The sequence below is a fragment of the Mchenga conophoros genome, linkage group LG12 (assembly GCF_057382185.1).
Source record: "Mchenga conophoros isolate Kocher_MC1m ecotype Shallow Benthic linkage group LG12, M_conophoros_male_GT1.1, whole genome shotgun sequence".
Taxonomy (NCBI): domain Eukaryota; kingdom Metazoa; phylum Chordata; class Actinopteri; order Cichliformes; family Cichlidae; genus Mchenga; species Mchenga conophoros.
Genome location: NC_140537.1, coordinates 28,002,038 through 28,017,317, shown reverse-complemented (window position 1 = coordinate 28,017,317; position 15,280 = coordinate 28,002,038). Strand labels below are relative to the sequence as shown.

The 15,280-nt window shown below is 39.6% G+C and overlaps 1 protein-coding gene across 1 annotated transcript in view; it reads right to left on the bottom strand.

The window, feature by feature from the left end:
* Positions 1-988: 988 nt before the first annotated feature.
* Positions 989-15,280, bottom strand: part of LOC146562800 (septin-2) — a 29,745-nt gene continuing 15,453 nt past the window's right edge. Inside the window, exons 9-13 of the mRNA XM_085294992.1 lie at positions 5,357-5,458; positions 5,018-5,163; positions 4,778-4,861; positions 4,630-4,687; positions 989-2,202 (exon numbers count right to left, since the gene is read on the bottom strand). Of these exons, the coding sequence (XP_085151118.1) occupies positions 2,137-2,202; positions 4,630-4,687; positions 4,778-4,861; positions 5,018-5,163; positions 5,357-5,458 (456 nt within the window). The 3' untranslated portion in view covers positions 989-2,136. The remainder of the gene's footprint in view (positions 2,203-4,629; positions 4,688-4,777; positions 4,862-5,017; positions 5,164-5,356; positions 5,459-15,280) is intronic.

Sequence of the window (15,280 nt, the reverse complement as noted above, 5' to 3'; positions counted from 1 at the left end):
CTCCTTCCTCCTCCTCCTCACAGACTCAGCCAAACAGCAGGAGGATGCTATGAGTGTCAAATCCTCAGCAACATCCGTTATTAAGTAAACCTCACTTCTCTCTGAGCATTAAAGCTATTTTACTTACGCTTGAAATCACTGGACCCAACACGTGAACACATATTTACCTGATGAACCTACAAAAGTTTGCCTTGTTTTTAGTGTCTTCAATGAAACATTCATATTTTTTGTAACCTTTGTACCTTTTATTTACGTTTTATTTATTCAACTTGAAAGTCCTCAGTCTGACCTAAGGTTTTACTATTTATAACTATCTGCTCCCCTTGTGGTTACGTCTTTGCGGTATGTGCAGATTACACTTTTACATTAAAAAAAAAAATCATTATAGAAAGAAATAAAATTGATAAATTCACAAAGCTTAATAGGATTTACTTTTCATGCTGCTGGACTTTGTGCCAGCAACTTCATAATGAACAAAAAATAATAATAATCAAAGAAACGTCTGGAACGACTACCTCTTTGAAATTTCTTCCTATGCCTGTTCTCACGGCGAAATGGTTGCCCCACAGTAACAAGGTCCCTAGTTTGAACTTCCTGTTTGTCTCAGACCTACGTGGGCTTTCTCTAGCTTGTTGGGTTAATTGGTGGTTTCAAGCTGAATGTGTGTATGTGAGAGTCTGTTGCTGTCTCTCTGTTATCCCTCCTTTAGACAGGCGACCCAATCCAGGGTGTACTGCTCCTCTCACCATGTTACAGCTAAAATTAGCTCCTGCTCCCTAAATAAACTTAATGTGAATAAGTGGACAAGAAAATGGATGTTATGAGAGTTTCCTGTGCAAGACAGATGTCACATTTTTTTCTACATGTTACATAGGAAACCAAACTGAAAACACAGACAGTCACACGTTTTAGAAACAGTAACAGTGCCAAGTCATGTCGATCATGAGTCTCAAAGGTACCCCCTGCCCCCAAATGAGCAAATGTCAACTTTTGTTCTCTTAACAAATTTTATTTGAGACAGGAAATACAAAACATGTCGACATCTACAAAGTCTTAACTGACACATTAATAAGAAATAATGGCAAATGAGTGAAAGCACGATTAAACGGCAGTGCTGGGGAAATGTTAAGGTCTGCTGTTCACAGTGGGCTGGAGGGAGTTTACACACAGCTCAGTTACATATTTAAACTGAAATGAGTGAATACAGTAAGTTGAAAAGCTGCACATGCAGTGTACAAGCTGACCGTTTTATACATGAAATGATGTCTCTGAGACAAACATGGGAACATTGTAACTTACAGTACTGATTGATTAGTTTTCAGTCTGAAGTTATAGTTTGGCACATTAAAACCAGGTATTACAGATACATTTTAAAAAAACAAAAAAATCCTGAAATTCTGAAGCCTGGAGGGTTTGCATTAGTTTTAGCTGTTGGTTAAACAATAAAGTTTCTAGTCTAACACATTTAGGAAAACCAGATTTGGTTTACCGCATGTATCTATCTCTGTGGTAATTATAATTATTGCGTTATCAGGCTGAAGCAAACAGGCACTAATGGTTATTCAGAGGTGAAGGTGATGGGTGAGTGATGAGTAACCAACAGAAAAAACGAGAAACAAACTATTTGTACCTTTAAGTGAATGAGTTCAAACCCAATAGCAGAATAAATGGAAAATAATGCATTGTAAAGTTTTGACCTGTGAGGTGAAACTCACAGTTTGTATATTATGTAAACACGTGTGTGACGGTAAAACCGCTCGGTACCGCTGTCACTGTCAACGCTGAGGATAACAACTAAGAAGGCTAAATAGCAGATAAATGATAATCACCCAGTATTCAAACATCGTCGTCATAACTTGTTTCTTTTTTTACCCACTCCCACAAGGAGACTAGTTTGAATGTGGAGTCTTGAAGAGACAGAGCTGCCAAACAGCCGATGGATGGAAGAATGGAGGGAAGAAGAAGAAAAGGTGGTGGTGGTGTGCACATAGATGATGTGGTTCTGGAAAATGGCTCCTGGTGGGCCTGCAGAGTGGCAGGGCTGGACAACTAAGTGTATGCATGTGTGTGTATGCTTTATGTATATGTGTGTGCTGGTGGCTTGGGTCACAGTGCTTCCCTTCACCTCCGACCCTTTTAGTCGTCCGACTTCATCTTCATCTGTGCCTGCATCTGTGCGATCATCTCCTGCATGCGTCTCAGCTACAGAAAGAGAAAGAAGATGAAAATAAAACCCCATTGAAGTTTTTTTTCAAGCAGTGACCACTTTCACATCAGTAAGTTTCATTTAGTTTGGTCAGATTTAGGCAACCAAACTATCGATATAAACTTATCAGAAGGTCGTGGTCTGGGGTTAAAATACACACATATCTGCTGATTCAGTCAGCCTTTCTTAGAATATCAGCTTGTGGCGAAATGTAATGTGTGACTTCAAGACCTAATGTCTGCTTCAAAGAGTACTTCTCCTATTTCACACACACCCAGAAAATATTCACATATTAACAGAAAAGAAAAAATAAGCCTTTTTTCTCTTTAATAATAAAATATTTTAATTGTTTTAAGCTTAAGAAATTGGAGGACTTTCTCATCTGACAACAGTATAATTCACTCAGTATTTAACTAGGCTAAAGCAGCCAAATAACTGCCATCTGAAACAGCTTACAGAATAACATTTTGTTTACACAAGAAAAAAAAAAGTGTTTGTTTAGTCACCATTTAGTCAAATAGAGAGTATTTATATCAGCTATAATGTCAAAAAGCTTAAAAATAAATAAAGCATAAAATCAATGCAAACTAATAAATGAATAATTGCTACATGGTAGACGTTAAAGAGTAAAAAGCACTAAAACAAAGGCAGTACTTAAAACTAACAGTGAGGATGCACTACAGAAGGATCACAGGTGTTCTTATTAAACAGCAGCTCTCCTGTTAATATCTCTCGCCCTCTTGTGGCAGAGCACAGAACTTCAAGCAGTTCAAGCCAGATTATTTTTTCTCAGTAGGTGAAATATGGTTGTTTCCACAGAACTAAGAGACTGAAAAGTCTGCTACTGTATAGTATTATGTTGTCTAAAACAAGGGAAGATGGCATCTTGCTGCAACTGAATTACCTACTTAGAAAGTCTAGTTTAAACCTCCTGTGGGCTGTTAACTCTACTCCAGCTCTGACTGTAAGGAAAACAAACCCTAAAGTGTCAGAAAATGTATATTTAACCCTAACTGTAAGAATGTATTGAGCTATTTGCTGAATTTGCCTGAAAATTTAAGAAAAACAAATTTGACATTACTGCACATTGAACTGACATTCATACGGTGCATTATCCGATCATTGAATGTGACACAACTCGGAACTCCTAATCAGTTCTCAGTACACAACTACTTCCAAGAACCTCTCATGTAAATAACAATTACTTATTCATTTACTCTGGGACCTTTTAGGAATCTAGGGAGTATCACAGGTCATTGTGATATTTCCTCCCAGCAAAACCTCTCACGACATCTAAACAAATCAGCCAAACAAACGATCCCTCTGGCTTTGTGGCTTCGGTTCCTAACATTACTGAGGTTGTTCCCACCATAAAAAACACCCAGGCAGGAAGTGATGGCATATCCTGCTTGGAGACATTGTTTACAAACAGCTCTGATTGCACCCCACCTGCTCACTATGGTGCCCTGCTGCAGTAACAGAAAAAGGCCAATCAAAGGCAATCAGGAAACAGGTTATGACCTGATGACATGCAGGCTCAGCGGCCCATAAGGTTAACAATGCATATCGAGTGAAAATAAGAATGTTTTTGCGTTCCAACATACAACCAGACAGAAAAACAGGCTGCTTTCCTGGTTTGCATTTGCAGCTTCTAAAACTGTGGTCATGACCTTTGAAAGCACGTTATGTTACAGTGCTGCAGGCTCAGTGTGATTCTGCATTTATACCTGACTATACACCGAGTGCCAGAGTTGACCTACTTGAGTCATCAAATCCTCGTGTGCTGTCTGAACACCATGTCAGCCATTTTTCACCCTGAAATATTCTACTGAACTGTTTTCAAGATGAAACGATCAACTGAGCCTTTCTACATTTACAGATTTATGGCTCACAGACATCATGATTTCACTGGGAAATCAAGCTACTTTATGCTTTTTATTTATGCTTTTCATCTGTGTAGTTCTGTTACTTTAACAAAAAAAGAAAAGAACAATGATAGAAATCCTTTTTTTTAACCTGGAAACACACACGTGAAAATATGTTATGAGTGCTGAATTGAAAGCCTGGAACATTGATTTAGTTTGGACAAATGTGAAGCACCGTAAACAGCCTTAGCCTTTAATGTATGAATAAAGTTTCATTTACTTACAAAGGTTTACAGGTCACATTATTTCTCTTTAAAACTGAACAGGTTTCTATGTAGTTTGCAAAGAAAATGAAAATTTGTATATATACTTGTAATGATGTAAGACTGAAATGTAAGTATTCGCTAAATTATGCACGAGTCTGTGCCTTAAATGAGTAAAGTGAAAAAGCGCCACAGGCTAGTATTTTTTTAATTCGATTTCAGACTGCTGAGGTCTGTGTGTACGGCTATTCACTTTTATTGCTCAAATACACAAATCTGCTCCGTGTGTTTTTACCTCTGCCTCCTTCTGTAGCAGGATCTGGTCCTTATCCAACACCTCCTCATCCACAGCTCTGCAGGACAAATGAAGTGATTAATATTATACTCCTTGAATGAAACAGGAATAACTAACGTGTGCTTTGCTATATCAAACAGGATCCCACCTGCCCGCTCTCTTCAGCCTCTCTGAGCGGAAGTTCTCATAATGCAGATCCTGAGTTACCTCTTGGAGGTCTTGCATGTGGGTCCTGCAACAGACAGACACCAATCACATCTTCAAACACTAGAAGGCAGCAGAGCTCAGATTTTAACTTCATCTCTGGCAGCAACAAGCTTAACAGGGCAAAAGTTCTGGTTAGATTTTATAAGACTTTACTTTTCAAATTATAACCAAAGATACTCACACAAGCATGGTGCGCAACTTCAGGAAGTCATTGTGCTCAGGATTCTCCACCTCTACTACACCCCAGGGGTACAGACGACCACGGATCTTCTTCCCCTTCACTTCGATAAGCTGGTTGGAGCCAATGACAGCAAAGGGAATGCTTGCCTGGGAAAGGAAGTCAAATGTTAGTGGACACCCAAAGGCAGAGGAAAGAATATGTGGAAAATAAAGGTATCAGCGAGGAGCAGTTCCAGTGAAGGGAAGCAAAGATGAATGGGAAGAGAATGCTGAACCAGCAGAGGGAAATGGCGGACCTCCTATGGGAAAAGATGGCATTAGCTGAGTGCCCCTCTCTCACCTTCAGGACTCTAGTCTGCTCCTTGAACTCCTCGTCCTCGTCAGAGTCGGCATCAGGTAGCTGATAAATTTTTATCCCTTGTTCTGCAATCTCATCCAGGATCTGAGAAGTGGAAACAAGAGAAACTGAAAGAAGAGGCCATGCTGTGGCGTCACTGTGATCCTGAACTCTCCCACTGTGATGGGAATCTCAACTTGAGCCCAACAAATGTGCCACTGCAAATACTACAAGACGGGTCAGCTTGACCTTTACCAACAGGGTACTGCAGCAGTCCAGAAAGCCAGATGTCTCATTTGAACAGTAAAATGTTCACATTGTTGCTACCTATGAGGACCATTTCATTTTTATTAAAACCTCTAATCATATATCCTAACTAAAACAAAATAAACTAAAACAACATCGATACAGCTGATAACTGCAGCAGACCATTCCAGCTCGGCATATAGGTACTGTTCATCCAAACACATTTTCTCTGGAAAGACCAATGCCAACTTTTTTTCAGGCTGTCTGTCAGCAGGATTATGGAAAAAGGAAAGAGAAAAATATTTCAATCTTTATGCGGATGCTCTTTTTAGAACGAGCTGACAGATTATCTGCTCTTAAAGCACCTCTCCAGTCCTGGAGAGTCTCCAAATGGTGCACTGGTTCACAGTACATTCACTGTAAACTGTGAATTATATGTAGAAAATAACAGCCGCTGTCCCATAAACAGAAAGTAAGGAAACTCTACTGAGTAATAGGAGGGTGTGAGTGAGCACCTGTTGTTGCAGCAGCACATTTAATTAAAGACCCCTGTGGAGGAGAAGGAGTTGAAACAGAAAGGTTAGACAGGTGAAAAAAAAATAGCCTGTGTGCGCCTCAAACTTCCAAAGAGTCCGAAACAAAGATCTCGCCCTCCTTTATTTCTTCTCTGACCGGTGAAGAAACAAGCTGAAACAAAGGAGCTTTCTTCTCTGCTACCGCTGGGACAGATGTCAGTATTTATTATTGTAAACATCAAAGCTGCATTTTGCTTTTGTGTTCCCGAGAGGAGAATTTTGAAAACGACAATGCAATCTTGTGTAATGGTGCCAAAAAACGTCAAGCGCTGTTTTCCTGACTTTTTGGGGACTTTCAAGTACTATAGTGTATAATAGGATGGTGGTGAGTCAGCCACCAGCCTGGGAAGTGAGTGCAGCTTTTCCTACGGAGTGCAGCTCCTGTTTAAGTCCTTGTTATGGCTGTCGCTTGTTTTCTCAGTGAGCTCTGCACGCAGTGTATGTGAGATAGTGTGTGCACGGCGGAGAGTCGGGTATTGTTGTGGGCCAGATCTAAAAACAAACAGGCTTTGCAGGACCGAGAGGAGACTGTGACACCAGGCTAGAGCCTCAGTTTCTCCCTCACGTACTCAAACACCAGATTTACAGGGACGTTCTACACGGAGGCTCGATAAACATCACTCTGGTGAGGTAGCACAGACAGAATTTTGGGAAACTATGCACCCAGCGGGAAAATAAACATGTGTGACACAATGACACGAAAAAAAAAATGAAACAAACAAATCCTGTAAAACAAGTAGATTAGATTAGACACAAATGCAGATGTGATATGTGATAAAACAGAAAGAAATCCAACAAAAAAGTGAACTGAAGAACTGATAAAAACAGAATAACAGTTTTTTACAAATGCAAAGTACAATTAAATATCTACAAACCTGCATCAGTCATTGCGCAAACACAAGTCTGTTGTCTGCCATCATCTGTTTCCAGACCTTCTTAATCCTAAATGGCTGTTTACCTGAATTATTCTGTTCTGTAACATGTGCTTAGCACAGGCTGAGACCTATAATCAAGACCGCTAATGGATCATGTGATTTCAAAACCACCACTCGCTCCAAATACCTGTTGTCTCCTGCCGATTTACTGTACACAATGTAGGCCTTAATCCCCAACGCTACACCAGCCTCTCCTTCTCGTAATTGAGTGTTTTAGTTGGCACAGGGATATTGGCAGTGGGAACCAAGTTAACTTTATGACCATCATGTCAGGCCATAATACGCCACACACTCCCACCCCACTGTTATGATTGGCTTTAGTGGTTTGTTCGAAGCTGTCGGAGCAGCATACAAACAATTCAACTCCAGACTCTGCCTGAGCATTAATTAGAAAAGGAAGCCAACAATTTATCGGTTTACATCACAGAATATGAAGTGATGTTTGTAGAAAGACTCCATCATGCTGGGCAGCTCTGAGTCCAGTGTGAGGGTATGATATGAAATGGTACTGTTAGGTTTGAAGATTAGAAATAGGGCAAACGGCAGGTGAGTCATGCCAGACGTGTATTTACAGAGAAAAGCTGGTATCACTCAGTTCTTGAAATAGGAGTATGAAATATACTGTAACAATTATGTACAGCCCAAATATAGCATACCCGCAGGTCTATACATAGATATAATTACACAGGGTGTAGTGGTGGGAGATGTGACTAAGCACTTTTTCAACTGCAAAGTAGGTTGAGCCAACACCTCCAATCATAAAGAAACAAGATGCAAACCCATCATTAGAGGGATTCCACATTCATCTCTTAACCTGCCGAGGGAAAAATATTTTCAGGATTTGTTCATTCTCATAAGCTAAGCAAAAAAAGAATATGAATGACTCAAACACCTGCCAAGCTATGAACAAACATCACTGGAAGGAAACAAACACCAGCCAAAGAAAAGAACACAGAAACAAAAAAAGGGGATTGTGGTGATCACTGTAGTACTGGCATTCAACAGGTGACTGCATGCACAAGCAAACACTCCCAACTATTAAAGGCTTTTTTCGTGTGATTGCTGAGGATAGAGCTGAGTCTCTTGGTTTGGTCTGATTTGTATCCAATAAAGTCAAACTGTGGCATGGAACAATACTTGGAAGGAGAAACATGGCGCAAAGTACTCTTGGGAACTCAACAATGCAGACATAGAAGAATAACATTACAGAAAGCCAAAAAGGATTTAAAAAAAAACTGCATTTCAATTCCAATCAACCGTGACCAACTAAGAATCGTAAGACTAAAGATCAGACCAAGAGCACTTTCAATAAGGTTTATGTAACCTTAAAGATGCATGCCAGCTTCTTCAAGGAAGCTATGGGAATAAAACAATGCATCCCTGCCAGTAGAAGCAGGACATCCGAGTAGCTTTCAAACCTTCTTTCATACCAGAAACTCCTTAAACCTTATGATGCACTATTCCAATTTCTTCATTAGAGACTGAGAGAAACCGAACAGATTTGTTAAGACTGACCCACATGGAGGGTCGCTGCTTGTTATGAGATTAAAGGACAGGGGTCCCTTTTTTCCAAGGCTGAAGACATTATTAAAGGAAAATCCACAGTGTGCCTCTTGTAAGACTCCAGTAGGTCCAACTGTGTGTAAACTACTGCTTGCTCTACACCTTATAAAGCCATGCACTTACTTTAATGTTTAATTTTTACTTTTCTGAAGGCAAGAGCTAATATAGGAGTACTGTAAAGGTTTTCAAAGGTCAACTGGAACTAAAACTGGCATTGGTATTTACAGTGGGGCAAAAAAGTATTTAGTCAGCCACCGATTGTGCAAGTTCCCCCACCTAAAATGATGACAGAGGTCAGTAATTTGCACCAGAGGTACACTTCAACCGTGAGAGACAGAATGTGAAAAAAAAAAATCCATGAATCCACATGGTAGGATTTGTAAAGAATTTATACGTAAATTAGGGTGGAAAATAAGTATTTGGTCAATAACAAAAATACAACCCAATACTTTGTAACATAACCTTTGTTGGCAATAACAGAGGTCAAACGTTTACTATAGGTCTTTACCAGGTTTGCACACACAGTAGCTGGTATTTTGGCCCATTCTTCCATGCAGATCTTCTCGAGAGCAGTGATGTTTTGGGGCTGTCGCCGAGCAACACGGACTTTCAACTCCCGCCACAGATTTTCTATGGGGTTGAGGTCTGGAGACTGGCTAGGCCACTCCAGGACTTTCAAATGCTTCTTACGGAGCCACTCCTTTGTTGCCCGGGCGGTGTGTTTTGGATCATTGTCATGTTGGAAGACCCAGCCTCGTTTCATCTTCAAAGTTCTCACTGATGGAAGGAGGTTTTGGCTCAAAATCTCACGATACATGGCCCCATTCATTCCGTCCTTAACACGGATCAGTCGTCCTGTCCCCTTGGCAGAAAAACAGCCCCATAGCATGATGTTTCCACCCCCATGCTTCACAGTAGGTATGGTGTTCTTGGGATGCAACTCAGTATTCTTCTTCCTCCAAACACGACGAATTGAGTTTATACCAAAAAGTTCTACTTTGGTTTCATCTGACCACATGACATTCTCCCAATCCTCTGCTGTATCATCCATGTGCAAACTTCAGACGGGCCTGGACATGCACTGGCTTCAGCAGCAGAACACGTCTGGCACTGCGGGATTTGATTCCCTGCCGTTGTAGTGTGTTACTGATGGTGACCTTTGTTACTTTGGTCCCAGCTCTCTGCAGGTCATTCACCAGGTCCCCCCGTGTGGTTCTGGGATCTTTGCTCACCGTTCTCATGATCATTTTGACCCCACGGGATGAGATCTTGCGTGGAGCCCCAGATCGTGGGAGATTATCAGTGGTCTTGTATGTCTTCCATTTTCTGATGATTGCTCCCACAGTTGATTTTTTCACACCAAGCTGCTTGCCTATTGTAGATTCACTCTTCCCAGTCTGGTGCAGGTCTACAATACTTTTCCTGGTGTCCTTCGAAAGCTCTTTGGTCTTGGCCATGGCGGAGTTTGGAGTCTGACTGTTTGAGGCTGTGGACAGGTGTCTTTTATACAGATTATGAGTTCAAACAGGTGCCATTCATACAAGTAACGAGTGGGGGACAGAAAAGCTTCTTACAGAAGACGTTACAGGTCTGTGAGAGCCAGAGATTTTCCTTGTTTGAGGTGACCAAATACTTATTTTCCACCCTAATTTACGAATAAATTCTTTACAAATCCTACCATGTGGATTCATGGATTTTTTTTTCACATTCTGTCTCTCACAGTTGAAGTGTACCTCTGGTGCAAATTACTGACCTCTGTCATCATTTTAAGTGGGGGAACTTGCACAATCGGTGGCTGACTAAATACTTTTTTGTCCCACTGTAGCGGTTCATTTTAATAGTAAAGAAATGTTAGAACCAAGGTGAAAATTGTCAATGCATTGTTATTTGGCAACCAACTTTTATTTCACCATCTTTGTATACTGGTGCCACTATACAAATTTGCTTAATACGTTACAACCTTATATAAGAGATGCTTGAAGCAAAGACTTTAAAATATTTTTTTTTAATTAAAAAAATAAAAAGGGCATTTAATGCAAATGTAATCAGTAAATGCGTTAAAAGATGAGCTATAGCTGGAGTTTCACACTGGATAAACAAATATTATGGTCAAAAACACATTTTCTGTTAATGTGTTTCAAGTCACAGTAAATCTCATGAAAAATAGAGTATTGATGGGTCTGATGATGGATTTCTACTTTCTGCGTGACAAAAAAGAAGAAATATGAGCAAGCAGCAATATAGCCTTACAAAAAATAAAAGGGACAGTACTGTTAAACAACACCATGATAAAAATGGTCAAAAAGCTGTCTAGAAAGGTATGACCCCTTAAGACTTTTCCAAACTCATAACAAGACTTCTAATTCTCTCTCACAAAATCAAAGCACGTAGGTTTTAATGAAATATGTCAACAAATATTGACACTTGCTAGAGAGTACTGAACTCGTATCTTTGTAAATAACATTCCAGAAAACACATTTCACATACCTTCACATATAAACCTACTATTTAGCTTCCAAATACAACCTCAAGACACATGAGACCGAACACTTTTGTCTTGCAAGGAAACGCCTTTCAACTAACCGGCTCTCTCCTGCCTGCAGGGAGTCTGAGGGGGTGAAGGAGCCCCAACAATACCTGATCTGAGGGGGTCGGAGGGGGATTTAGATCTCATACCAGCCATCTAACCCAACACACACACACACACACACACACACACAGCTAAGTGCTAACATACTGTGTTCAACTGGTATAATCTGGCATTAGTAGCAGGAACAGAGCTTGTATGTTACGTGCATGGAGCCTTGTAGCTCAAGGAGGTCAGTGATTCACCAAAGTAAAAGAACAACAACAAGGCAGGTTAAAAAAAGCCATTGTGACCAGACAATCTACAGACTAAATCCCCCAGAAAGTTCCCTTAAAAGTACAAAACTAATTGTGACACACAGCAGCACCAGTAGAACACCACAACACACAGAAACACTATCTAGAAATATTTTGTTGGTCCAGATTTGAATGTTTTTAAAGTGAGGTACTGATGTAAAGTACAAAGGAAGTCCTACAATCATAGTACCACGAAGGTATCGTATGAGTAATAATGAACAAACAAACACACAGCCACCCACACTCCTATTGTCTGGGCTAAGCATTAGTACAGTTAAGACCACCCACCTTTCCTTTGATCAAAGAGCATACACAGAGATACAATTGAGCCATTCACGTAATCTTGTATTTATGTGAGATTTAAAAGAGGACAGCCACAAACCAAGTTTTGTGACTTTATTTGCTAATCAAAAGGGACTCAACAGCTTCAAGTGACTCATCAGCAGTAAGCCAAAGTCCAGAAATGATCTTTTCAGATTTGTAATGCTACAGTTGACCCACACTTTCTTCACTTAAAAGCAATTAATAGTGTGTAACAGAGTTGTGTGTTCCATGAGACAAAAGGCCTATTTATTATTTTAAAATCTTTGGAGATGGGGAACGTTCCCTGGCACAATGACCAAAGGAGGGCATAAAAATAAATATATCACCCTGTTTGAAACACTGGAAGGAAAAGGATCAAGCACAAGCTGATCAGGGCTTGACACAAGGAACTTGCAATCACCCCCATAATCTCACTGATAAGGTACCAGTCTAAGCCTGCACCAGTGTTGGTTACTTGAAAAAAGTACCGTAAGCAGTAACTAATTACTGATTAGTAATCAATTACTGATTAGTAATCAGTAAGTAATTACTGATTACTTCCCCCAAAAAGTAATCCTGTGACTTTACTTTTGAAAATAATTAGTAATTAGTTACTTTAAAAAAAAAGATTTACAACCTGAATAGGTAATAAAGCAATAGATCTTTCAGCCCAATTCTACTTTTTCTGCATAATTCATCATATAAAATGTAATCAAATGAAAAAGTCTCTTTTTGAAACTTGTTTTATTAGTTTTAATCTTTTAACTTTATGCATCAAGCAAACATTAAATTATATGCAGCATTTTGCAGCACCAGAAATTTGTTTCTGTGCTTACACTCACTCTTTCAAATAGATGCAAGTAAAACACAGCAGAAAATAAATAAAATCAAAGACTCAGTGGTCCTGTTGCTCTGTTTTTACCTGTATAGCAGGAGTGGGACAGGCGGAGGTTTGCCCTGGTGCAGGTGTGTCGTAGCGGTCAGTGGAAGGATCTGGGAGTTTCACATTCCCGTGGCAGCGTACTGTTGGTGCTTGCTCGGAAGTTTAGGGGTTTTTTTTCGCTGTAAAAATAAGTTTTCTTCCCACGCAGTGAACAGCGAATGCTAATGTTTTTGTCACTTTTTACGGAATCTAACTCAAAGTAAGGTCAGTACTTCCACGCCTTAAACACTGCACGGTCATATGCGCTCCCACACTCGATATATTATCCTTTGTTGATCTGCACACAGCTGTTGCCACGAATGTCGCACTGGCTTACGTCATTGTCATGAGACACTCTCGCAAAAAAAAAAAAATCAAAAAAAAAAAATCACAGTTTTAGTAACGCAGTAATGCAGCGTGCTTACGGGAAAGTAACAGTAATCAAATGACCTTTTTTGCAATAGTAATCCCTTACTTTACTCGTTACTTGAAAAAAGTAATTGGATTACAGTAAGGCCCATCTCTGGCCTGCACAATAAGAATTTAAACTGAAGCTCATCAGGAAACTCCCACAAACTACATATCATTAATCATGTGTGTATAATTACCTCAAAAATATGAGGTAATATCCTAGAGTAACATATCTGACTACTAATCATGCATTGATTTTGCCATTTAACTAAACTTGGTTCAAATTATTAAAATTAGAGAGAAAGTTTAACGCAAAAAAAAAAAAAAAAAAAAAAAAAAAAAAAAAAAAAAGGAGGTGAACAAGTTAGGTATGATCACTATTTATGAAACACTATTTATGCATTTTTGTATTGAATTTATTCAATAATTCATTTTTTTAATGTATTATTTTCTTTTACCTTTATTTTGGTGATATTTAGTTTTACACATTTTGCAAAAATAATCGGTGTAAAAAGCTGCAGCTTCAGCCTTTTCAGTAAACTATGTGGATTCTTTCAGTTTAGGTAAATTTTTTGTTCTCAATGTTTATTTAATCGGGTTTCTGTGTCTGGTTTCTGTCACTTAAAAAAAAAAAAATTAATAGTGATGCAAATAAAAACAGTCATTATTATTACCGACTGTGTCGACACTGGTAACGTGCACCAGTGGAGAGCTTATTCACAAAGTAGGAGTATGGCGGAGGAGTTGGGGACATGGTAGTAAGTAACAAAATGCTGTGCGAACAAGGGCAAACAGAAAGATAAGGAGAAGAAAGAGGAGACGAGGAAGACTTGAAAAAGAGGCTGCGGTATTGTTTGCGGTCTACAGGCTTGCGCGAGAACAGCAGAGGGGCTGGGTTCTCTGGCCTTCACTGACCTGTGACTTTAGTCTTTACACAAAAGGAAAGAAAGCTCACACAGTCGCAATCAGCTTAATACAACTTTCTTACGCCTTTGCCTATAGCAAAGGCATCCTTATCCACTCTTTTACCTTTTAGTGCAAATTCCTCGCACTTTAAATATGCTGATCACTTCCAAAAATCACAGACTGGGATCTTAGATGTTTTCCCTTTGTTCTGGGCAGTGTTTATTTTAGGCACATTTAATCAAAGCATGAAAACAACACACAGCGACTCGTAATTTGCTTGAGAGAGGTAATTCGTCAGTGCAAGCAGCTGGCCCAGTTTTTAGTTACATTCACATAAATCTTGGATTTCTATTAGTTTTTTAAGCTTCCTCTCTTCCTCAATTTTATACAAAAAAGGTGGCTGTTGAAATCAGTCAATTTTAGTGTTGTAGCTACAGAAGGGAAAAAATAGAAATATGCACTCTATTTTTTTTTTAGATAAGAATAAAGGTCTTTACTCTTTTTTTGCTCATCTGGATTCCACTTTAAACCAGCTGTGTACCATCCTCTTCACTCAAACAGAAAACAACCAGTAAAGCACTTTCAGACTAAATCCCCACACAGGATATGACTTTAGGGACCCAGACTGAGAGGATCAGACCCTCAATATACCCTCCTCAGGGCAAGTTATGAGCTAGAGACGACGATGACTCTGGTGAAGGAAATTGGCATTAGAACAAGCGTAAAAAAAAAAAAAGAAGAAAAAAAAAAGAAAAAGAGAAAAAGAGGACACAAAGATGAAGGGCGAGAAAATAATAGGCTGGTGGGGGAAGCACTGCCAGGAAGGGAAGAACTGGTTAAAACGCAGGCAAATGACGAGTAGTTCCGGTGAACGCTTGTTCAATTTGTTCTTTGAGCCTGAGCTGTGCTACTTGTGTCTTGTCAGTGGAACAGTCTTGACACGTTGCAGGAAATTTATATTGTTCTATACAAGCTGTTTCCCACTAATAATAGGGGAAAGGACTGTACGAGCCTTTGAGGGAGGGGAAACAAATTCTCCGAGCGGTGAGAAACTGCTCTCCAAAAAACAAACTAATAAATTGTGTGGGAGAAACACTGGAGGTTATCAATCATTCTCCAGCATTCAGCTTTCTGGCAGGTTCTTGGCTGATAGTGCTCTGACCTCAAAGGAAGGCCTTGGTGC